Consider the following 19,801-nt stretch of genomic DNA (forward strand, 5'->3'; position numbering starts at 1 on the left):
CTGTGGTCTCATGCGCCAGTTCAGTGTAGTGACAGGTGTCAGGCATGGCCTCAGGTACCTGAAAGCTAATGGGCCTGGGATGATGTTGTACATATGCCAAGGCTCCCTTGGTGAGATTCTGAGGCTCAGGGTATAGGTGGTGGCACTGCTGAGGTGACTCAAGGGAGAGTAGATGGAACTAAGCAAGAGTCTGGGGCAGCTGGAGTCTGTAAATGTGAAAACCTGTGGGAATATCAGCAACAACATCTTAGAGGGTACACAGTGCTGGGCTGGCTGTTGGTTCTCAAGCAGTTAAGGCTGCTAGGGTCCTCTGCAGAAAAGGACTCAGAGAATCATGGTCACTCATGCCACATGGCTAATGCTGGTAGTCTTGGTCTTCTTTGATCCTAGCCATGTCTAGATGTGTCAGCTCTGCCGATCTCTGGAGGTTTGAAACTAAAGCAGGTCATTTGTATCATGCCCTGAAGGGCTGAGTCTAATGTTCTCTCTGCTGTTCCCCAGGACTGGGAAGTATCTCAGGTCAAGGAGTATCTTCTTGATGCTGAGCAGTGCTGGCCTGGGTCATGGAGTGATGCAGGCAAAATGAAGCTATTTTCTCTACTTTTTTTGTACAGTTATCTTCAGGATTTTTTTGTATACTTTTTTATTTGTCAACATATTGGATAACACCCAGTGCTCATCCTGTCAAGTGCCCCCTCGGTGCTCATCACCCCATCCCCCTGCCCACCTCCCTTTTCACTACCCCTTGTTCGCTTCCCAGAGTTAGGAGTCTCTCATGTTCTGTCACCCTCACTGATATTTCCCACTCATTTTCTCTCCTTTCCCCTTTATTTCCTTTCATTATTTTTTTATATTTCCCAAATGAATGAGACCATATAATGTTTGTCCTTCTCCAATTTACTTACTTCACTCAGCGTAATACCCTCCAGTTCTATCCACGTTGAAGCAAGTGGTGGGTATTTGTCATTTCTAATGGCTGAGTAATATTCCATTGTATACATAAACCACATCTTCTTTATCCATTCATCCATCTTTCGGTGGACACCGAGGCTCCTTCCACAGTTTGGCTATTGTGGACATTGCTGCTATATCTTCAGGATTTTGATCACTGTGTTGTTGAAGCTTCTTAAATGGACTCATAGCTCTTAGGCCTATTTTTGCTTGTAGATAGCTGTCTAATTGTTGTTCTTTGTGGAGTGACAGAGGATGAGTGACCTGTCTCATAATCTTGATAATATCACGTCAGTCTTTCGTCTTTGAGGTGATTTCGTCATTAGGCATAAAATTTTTTGATGCTCTTTATTAAGTTGAAGTGTTCCTCTGTTCTTAGTCTATGAGTTTTTATTGTGAAATGATTTTGGAGACATCTGAACCCTCTTGCACTCTTGGTGGGAATGTGAACTGGTATAGCCACTCTGGAAAACTGTGTGGAGATTCCTCAGAGTTAAAAAAAGAACTACCCTACGACTCCTACGACTCAGTAACTGCATTTCTGGGGATTTACCCCAAATACAGATGCAGTGAAAAACCGAGACACCCGCACCCCAATGTTTATAGCAGCAATGTTCACAATAGCCAAACTGTGGAAGGAGCCTCGGTGTCCATCGAAAGATGAATGGATAAATAAAATGTGGTATATATATAAATATATAAAATTAGCTGTGGTCTCATGCGCCAGTTCAGTGTAGTGACAGGTGTCAGGCATGGCCTCAGGTACCTGAAAGCTAATGGGCCTGGGATGATGTTGTACATATGCCAAGGCTCCCTTGGTGAGATTCTGAGGCTCAGGGTATAGGTGGTGGCACTGCTGAGGTGACTCAAGGGAGAGTAGATGGAACTAATATATATATATTTATATATATACATGATGGAATATTACTCAGCCATTAGAAACACAAATACCCACCATTTGCTCAACGTGGATAAAACTGGAGGGTAATGCTGAGTGAAGTAAGTCATTCGGAGGACAAGTATTATATAGTTTCATTCATTCAGGGAATATAAGAAATAGTGAAAGGGATTATAGGGGAAAGGAGAGAAAATGAGTTGGAAATATCAAAGAAGGTGACAGAACTTGAGAGACCCCTAACTCTGGGAAACAAACAAGGGGTAGTGGAAGGAGAATTGGGCAGGGGGGGTTGGGGTGACTGGGTGACAAACACTGAGGGGGGCACTTGACAGGACAAGCACTGGGTGTTATACTATATGTTGGCAAATCGAACTCCAATAAAAAATATACCAAAAAATTCAACCACTGGACAGATTCAGTTTAAATTAATTCTGTATTTCTCAGTGAAACATTTATTTCAGTAGTACATGACTTTTTCCAAACCATAAATGTCATGTGTCGAATTTGCAAGGTGTCTTACTGAATTTAATGCATCATTTTGTCTTCAAAGAGAAAAGTAAGAGTTGATGTTTCTTAAAAAGCAGAACAGCTTTGCAACTGATATTCTTTTATTATAATTATTTTTTAAAGATTTTATTTATTTATTTATTTATTTATTCGAGAGAGAGAGAGAGAGAGAGAGAGAGAGAGAGAGAGAGAGGTAGAGGCACAGCAGAGGGAGAAGTAGGCTCCATGCAGGGATCCCACATGCAGGTCGATGTGGGACTCGACCCTGGGTCTCCACGATCACGCCCTGGGCTGAAGGAGGTGCTAAACCGCTGAGCCACCCCGGCTGCCCGCAACTGATATTCTAAAGAAATAAAATAGAGTGCTGGACCCAGAAAAAAATATAGTATTGGAAGCTGGAGGAAAGTTTCCAGCTGGTTGGCTTTGTAGGCCAGTCCTAAGCTAAGAAATATAATTATATTTTTTTCCTTCTGTCTCTTTGGGGACAATACAGGGGGGAAAGATTTCCATGTAATTGCATCATTTCTTCATAATAGCAAATGGATTCCTAATCTTTTTTAGTGTTAACTACTTTTTTTTTCTAAAAAAACCACCATATCAAGAAATCTGTTTTTTGAGATACTCAGGCTTTAGATACATGTAAAGACAGAACTGGTAGAAGCAACTTACAGTTGACAAGGCTATCTGACTATCTTCCATCAATCTAATTCTATTCTGCACAGCTTAGGAGAATATAGTAGGTGTTAATCATGTGAATTCCCCTGAAGGAGTGGTTTCCCTACCAAATTTTCCCATACCACATTTACACCGAAAAGGAGATTGGAATATAAGGGCTGGAAATACTACAGGTAACTAGATGCCGCCTTCAGCCTTGCAGGAAGCACTGCACTGGGAACAAATATGTATCAAGCATCTGGCAAAAGCCCTTCTACTAAGTCAATGGTCACTAAAGATTTGTTTAATAATTTCTTCCCATTTAACAAACTTTCCGCAACCTTCGAGACTTCTAAAACTTATTTAAGGCAAATTGTTTTGCTTTGACTCTAGACTCTTGGTCCAGTAGGATTTATGAAAAGTGCGATCTCTCTGTCTGAGGATGAAGAGTGGAAGAGAATGCGAACTTTGCTGTCTCCAACCTTCACCACTGGAAAGCTCAAGGAGGTAAGAAAAGAAGAAGACTTTTAATTAGGAAGTAAAGGAATACACCTGGGAACAAATGTAAAATGAGATCATAGTCCATCTCTAAGTGGTACTCTGCTGCATTTGGGCTTCCTAAAAATAGTCTTTTATCTTCATCTCCTGGAAGAAATATGATAAAATTTGTTATTAAATGTCCCTTATAGCTACATGCTTGTGAAAGTCATGTCATTCTAGTACTCGGGTTTTGTTTTTTTTTTTTGTTTTTTTTTTTTTTTTTTAGTACTCGGGTTTTGGATTTAACTTCAGGTGGTGTACTTTGTGTGTAGATGTTCCCCATCATTGGCCAGTATGGAGATGTGTTGGTGAACAACCTGAGGAAGGAGGCAGAGAAAGGCAAGGCCATCAACTTGAAAGAGTAAGTAGGAGTGCAGCTTCTGGGATTCCAACTCTGTCACGACACTTTCCAACTGCTGCCACAGAGCCCAATTCCCACTGTTTAGTTACCACAGCTGAAGTAGACGTGTGGCGTTACAACAATGGGTCAGCCAAGGAGAGGTAGGTCACCTAAAAAGGCAGAGCAGCCAGGAGGGAGAGGGTCTTCTTTTGTGCACATGAGGCAGGATTAATTTATCTGCTATAATGTTACCTTGAATACCCTGGAAGACAAAAATATATGCTTGAATAAAGGAAACATGATTGTACGAAATCTTTGAGTGTAGGAGGTATGGAATGGTGGGGGCGGGGGGTGGAGAGCACTTGGTACAGATTGTGGGCACTGGGTGGGGAAGTTTTCATGTGGAATTTGGAACAACTTAAACCCCTTCCTGATTTTGTTGCAGATATTAGCAAAATACTAAATATTAACTCTTAAGATCAATTTTGGTGTGAATTAGTATGTATTTTTAAAGTAATAACATTCCTAGTTCTTCTATTTTCCAGAAGTGAGTGAGTCCCCAGGGCAATCTCGGATCACTGCAGCTGAGACAGAGTGGGTCATTCAGGAGACTTAGCAGGAGTATAGAGAAGGGAGGTGATGTTCCTGGCAGCACAGAACAGGGTGTTGGTGTTCTGTAACATACTATTGAGGAATCAGCTCTGAACATAGAGACTGTGGTAAGAGAGGATCCAGATCAGTTTCAACTTTCTTGACTCCCTGAGGAAGGGTTAATTATTCCACTATTTGTCCTGCTCAGATACTGTGATTATTACCTTCTTTTGCCCATTCTCAAAACACATTACTGTAAATTATCCATCTTTGGATCTCTAGCCCTCCATGACTAGATCTCTAGCCCTCCATCTTTGGGTCTCTAGATCTCCATGGCTGAGATCAAGTTTCTTGATCTCAGAAGTCCGTCTAACTTGCCCTAGAGACCCCATCACCCCCACCAAGGTGAGCTGAATCACTGATAACTCGTGAACATCTCATGAGTGAATGTGATGGGATATAGACTCTTCAGATGATCCAGCAGGTGGAAGTGTGGCTCTTGTCTTGCCTGGACATTAGAATCTACATGTACTTCTTGCTGCAAATGTTGGATAAGGATAGTAAAGAGGTACTGATTTTAATTATTCGCATCTTTATTTCTGTCACAGTGTCTTTGGAGCCTACAGCATGGATGTGATTACCAGCACATCGTTTGGAGTGAACATTGATTCCCTCAACCACCCACAAGATCCGTTTGTGGAAAATACCAAGAAGCTCTTAAAATTTGATTTCCTTGACCCATTTTTCTTCTCCATATGTATGTACAGTATTATTTTTCTTTTTCTCCTCCCTTTCCTTTTTCTTCCCTTCCTTCCTCTCTCACTTCCTATCTTGCTACAACAATCTTATTGAGATATAACTTCATATAACCTATAAGTTCCCCTTTAAAAACATACAATTCAATTTTTATGGTGAGTGTTCACTGACCAAGAAATGGACAAAAAATGTATATACCATGAAATTTTATTCAGTCATAAAAATGGAAGGAAATCCTGTATTTGGACTGCATGGTTGGAATCTGAGGACATTACAATAAGTGAAGAGAGTCAGGCAGGGAAAGACAAATACTGTCTGACCTCAATTACGTGTGGACTGAGAAAAATAGCACAAGAACCAAAGTCATACAAAAAGGAGATCACATTTGTGGCTATCAAAAGCAGGGGTTGGGGGTGGTACTTGAATGAAGGTGACCAAAGTTACAAACTTGCAGTTATAAGATAGTAAATACTGGACAGTTAAAAGCAACATTATACCTATTGTTATTGCTGTTGTATGATGTATTTTGACATATTAAGTTCTAATTCATGATCATTGGATATTTTTCCATTTACATGGGTCTTCTTCATTTCAACAATATTTGTAGTTTTCACAGTATAAGCATTTCTTTTGTTAAAGCTATTCTTAATCATTCTCTTCTTCTTGATGTTATTGTAAAGGACTTATATTCCTAATTTCACTTTTGGATTTTTTTTTGCAGTGTATGAAACAGAATTGATTTCATGTGTTGATTTTGTATCCTGAAACCCTGCTAAATATATTTATTAGTTCCAATAGACTTTTATTGCATTCCTTTGGATTTTCTATGTATAACATTATATTGCTGATAATAGAGATGCTTTTACTTCTTTACCTCCTTTATTAATAGCTCTTTCTTTCTTTCTTTCTTTCTTTCTTTCTTTCTTTCTTTCGTCTACTTTTCCTGGCTCAAATTTCTAATACGATGTTGAATAGAAGTGGCAATAGAGACTTCCTTGTTTTTGCTTAATCTGAGGGGAAAATATCCAGTCTATATCTGTTAAGTGCAGTGTTAAGTATGAGTTTTTTGTAGATGCCCTTTATCAGGTTGAGGATATTCCTTTCTGTTCCCAGTTTGTTGAGTGTTTGTATTGCTAAATGGTGTTGGATTTTTGTCAAATTAGTTTTTCTTTTGCCTGTATTGAGATGACCGTGTGGTTTTTAAAAAAATTTATTGTTATATTGTATGTATAACCTGGCATTGCTGGGGTTAAACCTCTCTTGGTTGTGGCATATCCTTCTTTGGATATGTTGCTGGGTTCATTTGGCCAGTTATTGTGTTGAGGATTTTGTGATGTCATAAGATGACATGTCATAAGGTACATTGGTTGGTAGTTTTCTTCTTCCTCAATATCTTTGTCTGGTTTTAGTATTGAGTAACACTGGCCTCAAGATTGAGTTGGAAGTATTCCTACCTCTTCTGTTTTTTGGAAGAATTTGTGTAAAATTGGCATTGATTCTACTTTAAATATTTGCTGGAATTCATCTGTGAAACCATCTGGAGCTGAGCTTCTTTTTGTTGGTCCTTTCTTCACTATTAACTCAATCTTTTTTCTCATCTTTCAGATTGCCTATGTGGGTTTTTAAAAAAAATATTTTATTGTTATATATTTGAAAGAGAGAGAGAAAGAGAACATGGGGGGGCAGGGAGGGAGTGAGGGAAAAAGAGAAGCAGACTCTTGTTGAGCAGGGAACCTGACTGAGATTCAATCTCAGAACCCCGGGATCATGACCTGAGCCAAAGACAGATGCTTAACCAACTGAGTGACTCCGGTGCCCCTGCCTGTGTGTTATTTTTTTAAATGGCATCTTCTACTTTGTGTTGTTCTAGCAATTCTTCCATTTCATCTCAGTTATGTAATTTATTAGCTTACAGTTTTTCATGGTATTCTGTATGTCCTTTTTATTTTTGTAATGTCAGCAGTAATCTCCTCTTTCACTTCTAATAATAATAATTTGAATCTCTTCTCCTTTTTTGCTTGGTCCGTCTATCTATCTAAAGTTCTTTTGAAAGATTCAGCTTTGCTTTCTTTTTTTTTAAATTTATTTTTTATTGGTGTTCAATTTACCAACATACAGAATAACCCCCAGTGCCCGTCACCCATTCACTCCCACCCCCCGCCCTCCTCCCCTTCTACCACCCCTAGTTCGTTTCCCAGAGTTAGCAGTCTTTACGTTCTGTCTCCCTTTCTGATATTTCCCACACATTTCTTCTCCCTTCCCTTATATTCCCTTTCACTATTATTTATATTCCCCAAATGAATGAGAACATATAATGTTTGTCCTTCTCCGACTGGCTTACTTCACTCAGCATAATACCCTCCAGTTCCATCCATGTTGAAGCAAATGGTGGGTATTTGTCATTTCTAATAGCTGAGTAATATTCCATTGTATACATAAACCACATCTTCTTTATCCATTCATCTTTCAGCTTTGCTTTCATTGAATTTTCTCTTGTTTTTTATTCTCTATTTGATAGGTTTCTGCTATTGTCTGTATTATGTGCTTCCTTCTGCTTGCTTTATTTAGTGTGTTCTTGGTTTCTCAGCATGTTTTTGACAGAGAGGAAGGTAGTTGATTTAAATATTGGTTCTTTTTAGAAGTAGGCATATATAACTATAAATTTCCTTATGGTCACTGCTTTTACTACATCTTGTGAGCTTTGGTATGTGATTTCTTCATTTTTGTAATCTCCAAGTGATTGATTCTTAAGTGGCCTTTCGATTTCTTCTTTGCCCAGTGGCTATATAGGAATGTATTGTGTAATTTCTACAGATTCATGGGTTTCCAAATGTTGTTTGTGTTCTCGATTTCTCATTTTATTCCTTTGTGGTTGAAGGGCATACTCTGTATTATTTACATCCTTGCAACAATTTCTTAAACAGCATGATTAGTTATAATAGCATATTATGGTCTGGTGTTTCCAAAGAGACTCTAGTCCAAAAATAAAAGCCTAAGGGATCAGGAAATTGTTCCTGGGTTCCTTGGTCACTCCAAAGATGTTCCAGAAGGCACAGATCTGACCTCTCTAGTGGTGGCCTCTATGTGTGACTTGCTCTGGCTCAGCCATTGGCTTGAAAGTTTAAGTAAAAGTCCTAGAAGGACAGACTCCTGGTCTCTTTTATTTTTAAAATTATTTTTAAAAAAGATTTTTTTTACGTATTCATGAGAGATACAGGGAGAGGCAGAGACATAGGCAGAGGGAGAATCTGGCTCTGCACAGGGAGCCTGGTATGGTACTTGAACCAGGATCCTGCGAGTCAAAGGCAGACGCCCAACTACTGAGTCACCCAAGTGCCTATCCTGGTGTCTTTTAATCTTCTGATTGGTAGACCAAATTATAATTGCTCCAGGTAAATTTTGCATTTTCATTATGCTTTCCATTGTTCTTTTTCCTTACAGTACTGTTTCCATTCCTTACTCCGGTTTTTGAAATATTAAATATCTGGCTATTTCCAAAGAAAGTTACTGATTTTTTCAGAAAATCTGTAGAGAGAATGAAGGAAAGTCGCCTAAAAGATAAACAAAAGGTAAATCTATTGGTGGTTATGTGTAGGTATTCACTTTAAAAACAAAGATTTTATTTAATTTAGAGAGAGTATGTGGATGAACAGGAAGACAGGTAGAGGGAGTGAGAGAGAGAGACTCTCTGGCAGACTCCACACCAAGTACGGAGTCCAACATGAGGCTTGATCTTACGACTCCAAGATCATGACCTGAGCGGAAATTAAAGTTGGGCACTCAACTGACTGTGCCACCCCGGTGTCCCCAGGTGTTCACTTTTGATAATTTATTGAGCTGCATATACCCAACATCTGCACTTCTATAGTTTTTATGGTAGGTAGAGAACTGTAGGGTTTAAAGCAGGAGACTTCTAACATTTTAGGGAGAATGAAGAAGGTGGAGGTCAGGGAAGGAAATAAGAAGATGAGTCAGACAGACTATGTTTAAAATTTATTATTTTTTTAATAATAAATTTATTTTTTATTGGTGTTCAATTTGCCAACATACAGAATAACACCCAGTGCTCATCCCGTCAAGTGCCCCCCTCAGTGCCCGTCACCCATTCACCCCTCCTCCCCTCCCACCACCCCTAGTTCGTTTCCCAGAGTTAGGAGTCTTTATGTTCTGTCTCCCTTTCTGATATTTCCCACACATCTCTTCTCCCTTCCCTTATATTCCCTTTCACTATTATTTATATTCCCCAAACGAATGAGAACATACACTGTTTGTCCTACTCCGATTGACTTACTTCACTCAGCATAATACCCTCCAGTTCCATCCACGTTGAAGCAAATGGTGGGCATTTGTCAAACGACAAATACCCAACATTTGTTTAAAATTTATTAATAAACATGGCAAGTAGTATGTCACTGCATAAACTTCAGTGAGAAAAAAACTACCGCTTTCTGTCAATAAATTGTCAAAATGTAAAAATTACTGTGTAAAATAATTTTCCTGGTAGTGTAATTTTGCCAGATCTTACATTGGCAAAGAATCCCTTCAATTCAAAGCCTCTTATCTTACACCTTCTCCAGGGGAAGGTCCTATTAGGCACCTGGTGGAGTATATAGTCTATGTTAAATTTGACCCTGCCATAGTCTGGAATGGGTAGAAATCTTCTCTGGGCACTGAAGCTGCAAGCTGGCTAAGCCAGCTTTGCCTTCATGAGGCCTGATGGCCAGCTGTAGGACATGTGTAGGACAAGGAGACAGGGCTGATATCACTGAATATTGTGCAGAGTTCTGGGAGGGTGGGACATTGGAAGATGCTGACACAGAAGCTGCTCATGGACTCTGCAGAGGTCAGGGATTGGTCTATGTGGCTATTCATTAAGAATTAAGGCTAGAAGAAAGGACTGAAGTCAGGGACTTTCTCCTTAGCTAGTAGATGTGACAGGAGAGGGATCAGGCAACTCTTGGGCCAGGAAGGTATGTTCAAAAGTCAGAGAAGCTGAGGATCAGACAGAGACAGAGCAAGATCCAAAAAGCAATGAGACATAATGGCTGGATTCCTGTCAGGGAAACATCCTGCTCTCCAAGATTTATAGCTGAGCACTTTTGTTCACCGAGGACTCTGGCAACACTACTCTAAATTCGGGATGTAAATGGGCTATAGTCTCAGGATACTTCACGTCTGATTTACTTCTGACTTCACAAGTGATTTTTTTGCCATGGAAATTTCTCTTTTTGTTTCTAGCACCGAGTGGACTTTCTTCAGCTGATGATTAACTCCCAGAATTCCAAAGAAATGGACACTCATAAAGGTAAGCGAGAAGAGCTTCAGAGGGCCATTGATGAGGTGGCTCAGAAAGAGGGGGTGGTTCCAAGGTGTGGAGGAAGATTTTTAGCAGATGGAATTTTGGCAAATTGAAGAAAGAAATATGTTCAGATACAAAAGGTAGACAGAGCATTTTCCAGAAAAACCAAGCCATACTACCTGTTCAAAGCTTGAAGGGGAACCATAGACAAAACAATCTGTGGTCTGCCACAGGGGAACTTGTTTCCAATGTCAGTCCTGCAGCCTAATCCAGACCCACCGAATCTGCCTGGAAATTCACATCAAGTCTTCATCACATAAGGAGGTACATGGCCCCAGTGTTGATGACCGTAACTTGAAACACTTGTGGTTATATTTTATTCACTAGCTTAATCTACTTCAAGTGTTTTTTTCCCTTTTTGTAATTAAGAAGTAACTGGTGCAGGTATGTGTACACATTGTATTTCTCTTTAAATCATCATCTATTACTTTTATCATCCATGGATGGTCTTTGACTAAAACTATTATTACTATGATGGTTACAAAATGATGACTCTTTACTTGTACCATTTCTTCTATATTTTGAATAATAGTCCATTGTTAGGGTGAGCTTTCTATACATCATCATTATTGTATTTCTTTCTTTATATATGTCGGTATGATCTCTTATATTACTAAGTGTCTTATATCATTTTTTTCTTAGATCCTTGATTCTTTCAGATTTTTTGTCTGGAAGCCCTTTAAGTGGGCACCTGTGTTTTTGTTTTTCCTTTCTTCTTTTTTATGTTTTCAATAGACTTTGGTTTTTAAAAAGATTTTATTTATTTATTCATGAGACACACGGAGAGAGAGAGGGAGAGAGAGAGAGAGAGAGAGAGAGAGAGAGATGCAGATGCACAGGCAGAGGGAGAAGCAGGCTCCATGCAGGGAGCCTGATGTGGGACTCCATCCTGGGACGCCAGGATCACGTGCTAAGCTGAAGGCAGATGCTTAAGTGCTGAGCCACCCAGGTGCCCCAGACTTGATTTTTTATAGCAGTTTAGGTTCACTGCAAAATCGAGTGAAAGACATAGAGATTTATCTCATATTTCCCCTGCCCCACCTACATACAGCATCCCGAATCAAAATCCCTCATGATGTGGTAATTTTTAAATAATCAATAAAACTACAACAACACATTATTACCACCCAAAATCCATAGTTTATATTATAGTTCATCCTTGTTGATGTATATGCTATGGGTTTCGACATATATATATAATGATGTATATCCACCATTAAAAAAATAGAGTATTCTGTATCCTTTTCTCATATTATTTTCTGGGCATTACCTTGCATCCTGATGTCAGACATCTCAGATTTCTCTTCTGTTTCTCCTGATGAGCCCTGAACCAGCCATTTCTCCAAGAAACTCTGATTCCTTTTAGTTAAAATGGTATTTAGAAACCAAATCTGGGATCTAGGAGTACTCGTTGCTACTAGGGGTTATTTGCTTCTATTTCCTCTCAGTGAGCCAAGTTAACAACATCAAATATATCTACACAGCACTGATCAACACAAATATTTCTTTATCCATAACCCATGATGTAAGTATGCTCTCAGTATTTAAAAGAAAAAAAAACAGGCTTAATTTATAGTTGTTTCTATGACAGAAATATTTCCATCATGGTTAATTTCAAGCCATCTGTGATTTGACAACAAGCTCACAAAATTGTTGAATATATAACAGTTGATTCTAGAGGAAAAGGATGGGCTTATTCTATCATACCATTTATCTATCTATCTATCTATCTATCTATCTATCTATCTATCTATCCATCTCTACCTACCAATCTATCTCTACTTCTATTCTATCTATCTGTCTATCTATCTATCTAGTTCTACTTTTTTCTCTGATGGAGGAAATATTTTATATTTGCTTGGTCCTGTACAGAAACACTGCACACATGTGATTTTTGAGCACTTACCATGTGGCTAGTGTCACTGAGCTCTGAATCTTATATTGTATTTAATATAACTAATTAAAATTTAAATATAAATAGCCGCATCTGCCTACCTTATTGGAGAGTACAGCCCTGAACTTTTATTATCATGGGGTTTGTGGTAATGGAGAGCAAGAATTTTTTTATATATATTTTTTATTGGGGTTCTATTTGCCAACATATAGTATAACACCCAGTGCTCATCCCATCAAGTGCCAATGTTTATAGCAAAAATGTCCACAATAGCCAAACTGTGGAAGGAGCCTCGGTGTCCATTTAAAGATGAATGGAAAATGTGTATATATATATATATATATATATATATATATATATACACACACACATACACACACACACAATGGAATATTTCTCAGTCATTAGAAAGGACGAATATCCACCTTTTGCTTCAATGTGGGTGGAACTGGAGGGTATTATGCTGAGTGAAGTAAGTCACTTGAAAGACAAACATTATATGGTTTCACTACATGGGGAATATAAAAAATAGTGAAAGGGAATAAAGGGGAAAGGAGAGAAAATGAGTGGGAAAAATCAGAGAGGGTGACAGAACATGAGAGACTCCTAACTCTGGGAAACAAACAAGGGGTAGTGGAAGGGGAGGAGGGCGGGGGGATGGAGTGACTGGGTGAAAGGCAAGAATTTGATAGTTGAATTTACCCATAGCAGCTTCACGAAAAGTGTGACTAGGAAATCGGAACTTTGTAGACTTTTCTAGCACTTTTTGCATTGTTTTTAGCTGTGAATTATGGGTTTGTAGTGGGTAGGTGCTCTCAGTATCTAAAGGTCCTAACACAGGTTTTGTCAAATAGATTAGGACATGACCATGCTGAGTTTCTGCCAGGAGCAAATCAAAAGATATTCCAATTTATATTCAGAGTGGGGCCATTCACTAAGGAAGGTGAAATTCAGGCCATGATTGCTAATTCCATTCACTGGATTCAATTCGTCTATATTTCATGCTGGTCAGTACCTTGCCTTGACACATTTTTTTCTTCTGCTTCTTTGGTGGCATTAATTAAGCCAGCTCCATTACCGGTCTTTTTTTTTTTTTTTGTATATTTCAGTTTGTATATGTACTATATACATATAGTATAACACCCAGTGCTCATCCCTTCAAGTGCCCTCCTCAGTGCCCATCACCCAGTCACTACATCCCCCCACCTGCATGAACAGATAAATGAATAAAGAAGATGTGGTATATATATACCACATCTGTGTTGTAGTTTCTGTACATATTGGAGATCATGCACTTGCGAAGTTGTGTGCCAGGTCTTCTACTAGCTGAGACCTCTGAAAGGTATAATCCATGCTTCTCAAGCTAGGTTGTTCACACAAATCACCACATCTCATGAAAGCTCAGACTTTGATTCGATAGTTCTAGGGTGAGGTTTGAGATTCTGCATTTCTAATAAACTCCCAGATGCTGCAGATGCTGATGGTCCATGGATCACTCTTTGAGCAACAAGAATTTATCAGTAGCCCAATATTGTTCTCTTCACTTTCCACAAATATGTTTGGATGAAAGATCATTCATTTTGTCCTGACAATTGAGTCTTAGTATCACAAACTCTCTAAATAAATTTAAGTTCTCTTTTAGCTAGAAGAATATAAATTTTCCTGGGGGAGAATGGTATCCCATGTTACTTACGACTGAAGTACTTTTAGGATCCTCCAAAGGTCATGCTGATAACACCATGTACGTTAGACAGAAATGCCATCTCCTGAAATTACCTATCTGTGTTGGTGCGGAGGGTGGCACTAGCAGGAGCAGATGGCCAAGAATAGTATAGACCATAGGAAGAACCAGATCAAGATAACTTCTGGCTTTTCTGGCTCTGTAAGATAGACATCAGAGTGCAAACCACTCTGAGTTTGATTCTGAATTGCTTTTACATTTTCCCCAAGGGAATTGGGAGTTTCAAATGGACTTCTCATTATCTAAAGTGTGTGTGTGTGTTTTTTTTTACATTCACCTGCTATAGCTAAAATGTGTTTCTTCTCCTTTTAGCTCTATCTGATTTGGAGCTGGTGGCCCAATCTATTATCTTTATTTTTGCTGGCTATGAGACCACTAGCACTTCTCTTTCCTTCCTTATGTATGAATTGGCCACTCACCCTGATGTCCAGCAGAAACTGCAGGAGGAGATTGATGCGACTTTCCCCAATAAGGTGAGGGGGTTATACCTGAAGAAGGGAGTCAGTGTAGGTTTGGTTATGTCTCAGTAACGGATTAGCCCTCAAACCTAGTAGGTTTTCATAAAAAGGTTTACTCCTATTTCCACATTCGCATGTCAGATATGGGCCTTAGCAGAAGTTGGGAGTGAGTCTCTGCTCCATACAGTTATTGGTGATACCAGGTAAAGAGGCTCCATTTTCTTATACCTGCATTATCTAGAACCTGGGGACTTATTGTTTGCTTGGTAATAAGGAACTATGTGTTACTCACTTGATTTTCAAATGTTTGGCTCCAGACTTACATACATCTCATCAGTTCACCCCTCATTTGCAAAATGGTTTCCCGTAAGTTCATGTGAGCTAGGAAATATGGGGGTCTCCATGATCCTGGGTGAGCAGTGTATGATTCTACTACTTTCTACTACACACCCTATGAAGTGTCAACTCTATTATTTCCATTTAACAAGTCAGGAAACTGAGCTATAGAGAGACAATATGACATTCTTAAACTATCACATAACTAGTAGTGTAGAATTCAAGCTAGGAGCCAAGTGCTTGGATCCTGATTGACCTCTAATCTGTACAATGTTGGGACTTACACAAAGCAGCAAGTGATAGACATATATTGCCCACACTGTTTTCAGATCTCTGCCCATCCTGAAGTTCCCTTCTTATGAAGAGACCTGACCCCTGGGTCTGGAGTGGCCTGTTTGGCAAACAGTGAGACTCCAAAGTGACAACTAGGAGACCCTTCCAGCAACAGAGGGTGGGGCTTAGAACAGGGTTCTGATCCCCTGTATTACTTTTCCTAGAACTGAAATTGTGTGCCCACAATTGGTAGCATCCAATTGTAGCCTTCTCTTGCCCCATTTGCGTTGAAAGAAAGTAGTGTCTCCCCAAATTATTTAGTGTTTTTCTCCAAATATTGTAAATAGAATTGAAAAACTAGGAAGGCAGGATATTTCAACTAGGACAGTTTATGAGGAAGAGGGGAGTTTTCTGTGGCACATTCTCCTTTCATGATACAGATGTGTCGCCCCTGTTTTGAAAGGAACAAAAGACTTCAACAGATTTCATTTAAGATTAAAGGCCACAGGGAAGGAAAAATATGATTAAAACAGAGTGAGAGTTGGGATTCTGGGTGATGGGCACTGAGGAGGGCACTTGATGAGATGAGTACTGGGTGTTATACTATATGTTGGCCAATAGAACTTCAATAAAAACAAATGAAAAAAAAAACAGAGAGAGACAAGCCATAAGAGACTCTTAAGTATAGGAAACAAATGAGGGTTGCTGGAGAGGAGGTGGAAGAGGGGTTAGGGTAGTAGGGTAATGGGCATTAAGGAGGGCACTTGATGTAATGAGCGCTGGGTATTATATGAACTGAGCAGTCAGTTCTAATTCTAATTCTTCCTCTGAAACTAATAATACACTATATGTTAATAAAATAAATTTAAACAAAAAATGTAGAAAAAAGGTCAAGGGTCACACTCTATTAGTCACTTTTGTTCACACAAGGAAGAAAAACCATTACCTGGTAGTGGGAAGGATTTCAGGCCCTGTGTAGGAGATCGTCATAGTGGTCTCCCCCAGTCATTACTATTGCTGCTTACGTCTATGACTCACATGTCAGTGAGCCATTGAGTAGATCAAAGGACATGCTAGACATTCAAATGTCCACAAATACCCTTTACCAAAATACATGATTCTTAGGTGTTCCTAATACTTCAGTAGTAGTATATACAGTGCATTGAACTTTGATCCCAAATCTCAATTTTTAAAAAGATTTTATTTATTTATTTATTTATTTATTTATTTATTTATTTGAGAGAGAGAGAGAGAGAGAAGGTAGAGACACAGGCAGAGGGAGAAGCAGGCTCCATGCAGGGAGCCTGACGCAGGACTTGATCCCGGGTCTCAAGGATCACACCCTACGCTGAAGGTGGCGCTAAACAGCTGAACCACCCGGGCTGCCCCCAAATCTCAATTTATCAAAATCTGTTTCTTTCCTTCCAGGCATTGCCCACTTACGATGCCCTTGTGCAGATGGAATATCTGGACATGGTGTTGAATGAAACTCTCCGATTATACCCAATCGCTGGTAGACTTGAGAGGGTCTGTAAGAAAGATGTGGAAATCAGTGGTGTGTTCATTCCCAAAGGGACAGTGGTGATGGTGCCAACCTTTACTCTTCATCGAGACCAGAGTCTCTGGCCAGAGCCTGAGGAATTCCGACCTGAAAGGTACAGGGAACCCTGCAAAGGGGAACCCACCCTCATATTGGAGGATATTCTGTATTTTCTTAGTATAGATGACAATCGTGTGGTGGTACAATGATTTATTTGTACATTTTTTTATTCTTAGAAGTATTTTTCTTGTTACAAAATGAACATTATTGTCCAAATTTTACAAACTCTAGTTGAGAATAGAGAAAATTAACATCATCACCAGTCACAATATATCAGGATTATTAATCATGTGATGTATGTCCTTGTGGATGTTTTTCTATGCATATATAGAAGCTTAAAAGTTAAGATGGCATTATATATTTTTGAGGTACTGAGTTAATGTAACAGTAAAGTATAAACAACGTACCATAATTGTGTTTGTGATTATATGTATATACATAATATACTTAACCATTATCTTAATTAAGAAAATGGGACTTTTTGTTACTTTAGTGTTTCTGTCCTCTTTAGCTCTCTGGATTTACTCCTTAGATTTTCGCATTCTGTGTTTGTAACCCTGCGCCACCATGTCTGCTAGGTATAGTGTGAGGACAGTGGCTGTGGTGCTGAGAGTTCACATCCCTGGCAGGAGGAGCAGCAGCCTGAGGACAGAGTGTGCTGGAGACCTGATAGGTCCTGTGCTGTCTGTGGTTGCAGTTCTAAGCATCTCTCATCTCTCTAATATCTGGGATTTATCCAAAGTGAGGTCATCTGTTCTCTAGCCATTTAGACATCCTCCTTGGAGGGGTCTTGAGTTTTCTCTTCTGGGAATTCAGAGCAGAGTCTGGCTTTGGGTAAGCCTGAATTCTGCAAAAGTCCATGCTTTCCTGTTTATTGTATTGGTGGGCAAAATTTGGATGAGTTCTTAGAGACCTAGATGTTTAGCCCCCGACTCAAAGTCCCTGTTAACAGAGCTCTTTTCTGGTCGCATGGTGTCCCTAGTGCTAGCAATGCGTCTACACATAGTACTTGCTGAAAGAACTTAGAGTTGACCAAGTCATCTGTTTTCTGGACCAGGAGACCTGTTGGCTCCCACAAGTTCAGCTGTTCAGTCTCCTATAGCTTCTCAAACAGAAACCAGTGATCACTCCTGTACTTGTTTATGATTCATTCAGCCATGAGAGGAAGTGCTTACCTACGTGTGTTAGGAACTGTGCCAGGTAGTGAAATCCATGTATTAAAAATATCAATTATGAATAATTAAAAAAGATTTTATTTATTATTTCAGATAGGCAGAGAGTGAGTGAGAGAGTGAGAGAGAGAGAGCACAAGCAGGGGGGAGGGACAGAAGGAGAAGCAGGATCCCTGTTGGGCAGGGAACTTGATGTGGGGCTCCACTGGAGTACCCTAATATCATGACCTGAGCCAAAGGCAGACACTTAACCAACTGAGCCACCCAGGTACCCCTTATGGATAATTTTTTAAAAAGATTTTATTTGTTTGAGAGAAAGCAAGCATAAGCAGGGGGAGGAGCAGAGGGAGAAGGAGAAGCCCCAATATGGGGCTTGATTACAGGACGTGAAGATCATTCCCTGAGCCAAAGGCAGATGCTTAACCATCTGAGCCACCCAGTCTCCCCTATTGCAGAGAATTTTTGACACATGCACAAACATTATATAGACACAAGTCTATGAAATACTTTTAATGAATTTATATATGCCCACCACCTGCCTAGTAACTACTAACCCATATCAGCTACTCCATCCACACACCATTATAATTCTTTTACTGTTTTCCATATTATTTTAAGGCATATCATGTAAACATTTCAGTATGTTCTTCATGATAAAAGGAGTTTAAATAATACCTCACCTAAATGCCATTATCATTTTCCCAAATCCACATGTTTCCTGACTATAAGTATTAAGGAATGAATTTTTAAAAAAGATTTTATTTATTTATTCATGAAAGTGTGTACAGAGAGAGAGAAAGGCAGAGACACAGGCAGAGAGAAAAGCACAGTCAGAGAGAAGCCCGATGTGGGGCTTAATCCCTGGACTCCAGGATCACGCCCTGGGCCAAAGGCAGGCGCTAAACCGCTGAGCCACCCAGGGATCCCAAGGAATGAATTTTGAATGAAGCATAGGTCTAACCCCAAAGGAATTTATAGTGTCTTAGAACAGATAGACAAAAACTCAATGATTATAATGATTATACATAGATCTAAGTATCATTATAGTGGAGTAGCGTCACGTGCCCATGTAAATCATGTGAAAATCTTTTCCGTGTAAGTGGTTGGGAATGGTCCTAGCAGGGAGTGTAGGGATGTGAAGGGAAAAATAACAATGGTAAAACATAGGAGGCATTTCTCTACTTCCTTTTTCTATGAGCATGTGACCAACATAAGTGGGAATGGAGGCATCAACCTACCTTTCCTCCAGTCAGGCTCATTTCCTGCTTGCCTTTCAAAGTGTGAACATCACACCACCCTCAATATAATTCTAGTGTCTAAGGTAAATCTTTTCAACAGCTTTATGTCATGTCCTCAGCAAGACTGAATGCTCCCATAGGGCAAGGGGAATCCAACGACCTGTAGCTTACAATTGTCATAGCAGAATAAGCATAGCAGGATTACAGTAAACAACCCATCAAAGTTTCCTATATACTCCTGGTTGAGAACCCCAAACATGTACTTCTTGTGGTCTTTATGATTAACTAAACTTGTTTTCCACTTCCATTGTGGAGCCAGGTTCAGTAGGAAGAACAAGGACAGCATAAATCCTTATACATACCTGCCTTTTGGAACTGGACCCCGAAACTGCATTGGAATGAGGTTTGCGATCATGAACATGAAACTTGCCCTTGTTAGGGTCCTGCAGAACTTCTCCTTCAAACCTTGTAAAGAAACACAGGTCAGAGAGAT

General features: G+C 39.5%; 2 protein-coding genes across 2 annotated transcripts in view; one reads left to right on the plus strand and one right to left on the minus strand.

The window, feature by feature from the left end:
* Window positions 1-19,801, minus strand: part of LOC119868939 (cytochrome P450 3A12-like) — a 95,994-nt gene that overhangs the window by 35,667 nt on the left and 40,526 nt on the right.
* CYP3A12 (cytochrome P-450 3A12) overlaps window positions 1-19,801 on the plus strand; it is a 35,686-nt gene that overhangs the window by 14,301 nt on the left and 1,584 nt on the right. The window contains 8 exon segments of the mRNA NM_001003340.1: window positions 3,404-3,517; window positions 3,823-3,911; window positions 5,090-5,238; window positions 8,679-8,806; window positions 10,476-10,542; window positions 14,544-14,704; window positions 16,727-16,953; window positions 19,628-19,790. Coding sequence (NP_001003340.1) covers window positions 3,404-3,517; window positions 3,823-3,911; window positions 5,090-5,238; window positions 8,679-8,806; window positions 10,476-10,542; window positions 14,544-14,704; window positions 16,727-16,953; window positions 19,628-19,790 — 1,098 coding nt within the window.

Source organism: Canis lupus, unplaced genomic scaffold (assembly GCF_011100685.1).
Source record: "Canis lupus familiaris isolate Mischka breed German Shepherd unplaced genomic scaffold, alternate assembly UU_Cfam_GSD_1.0 chrUn_S1776H1973, whole genome shotgun sequence".
NCBI lineage: Eukaryota > Metazoa > Chordata > Mammalia > Carnivora > Canidae > Canis > Canis lupus.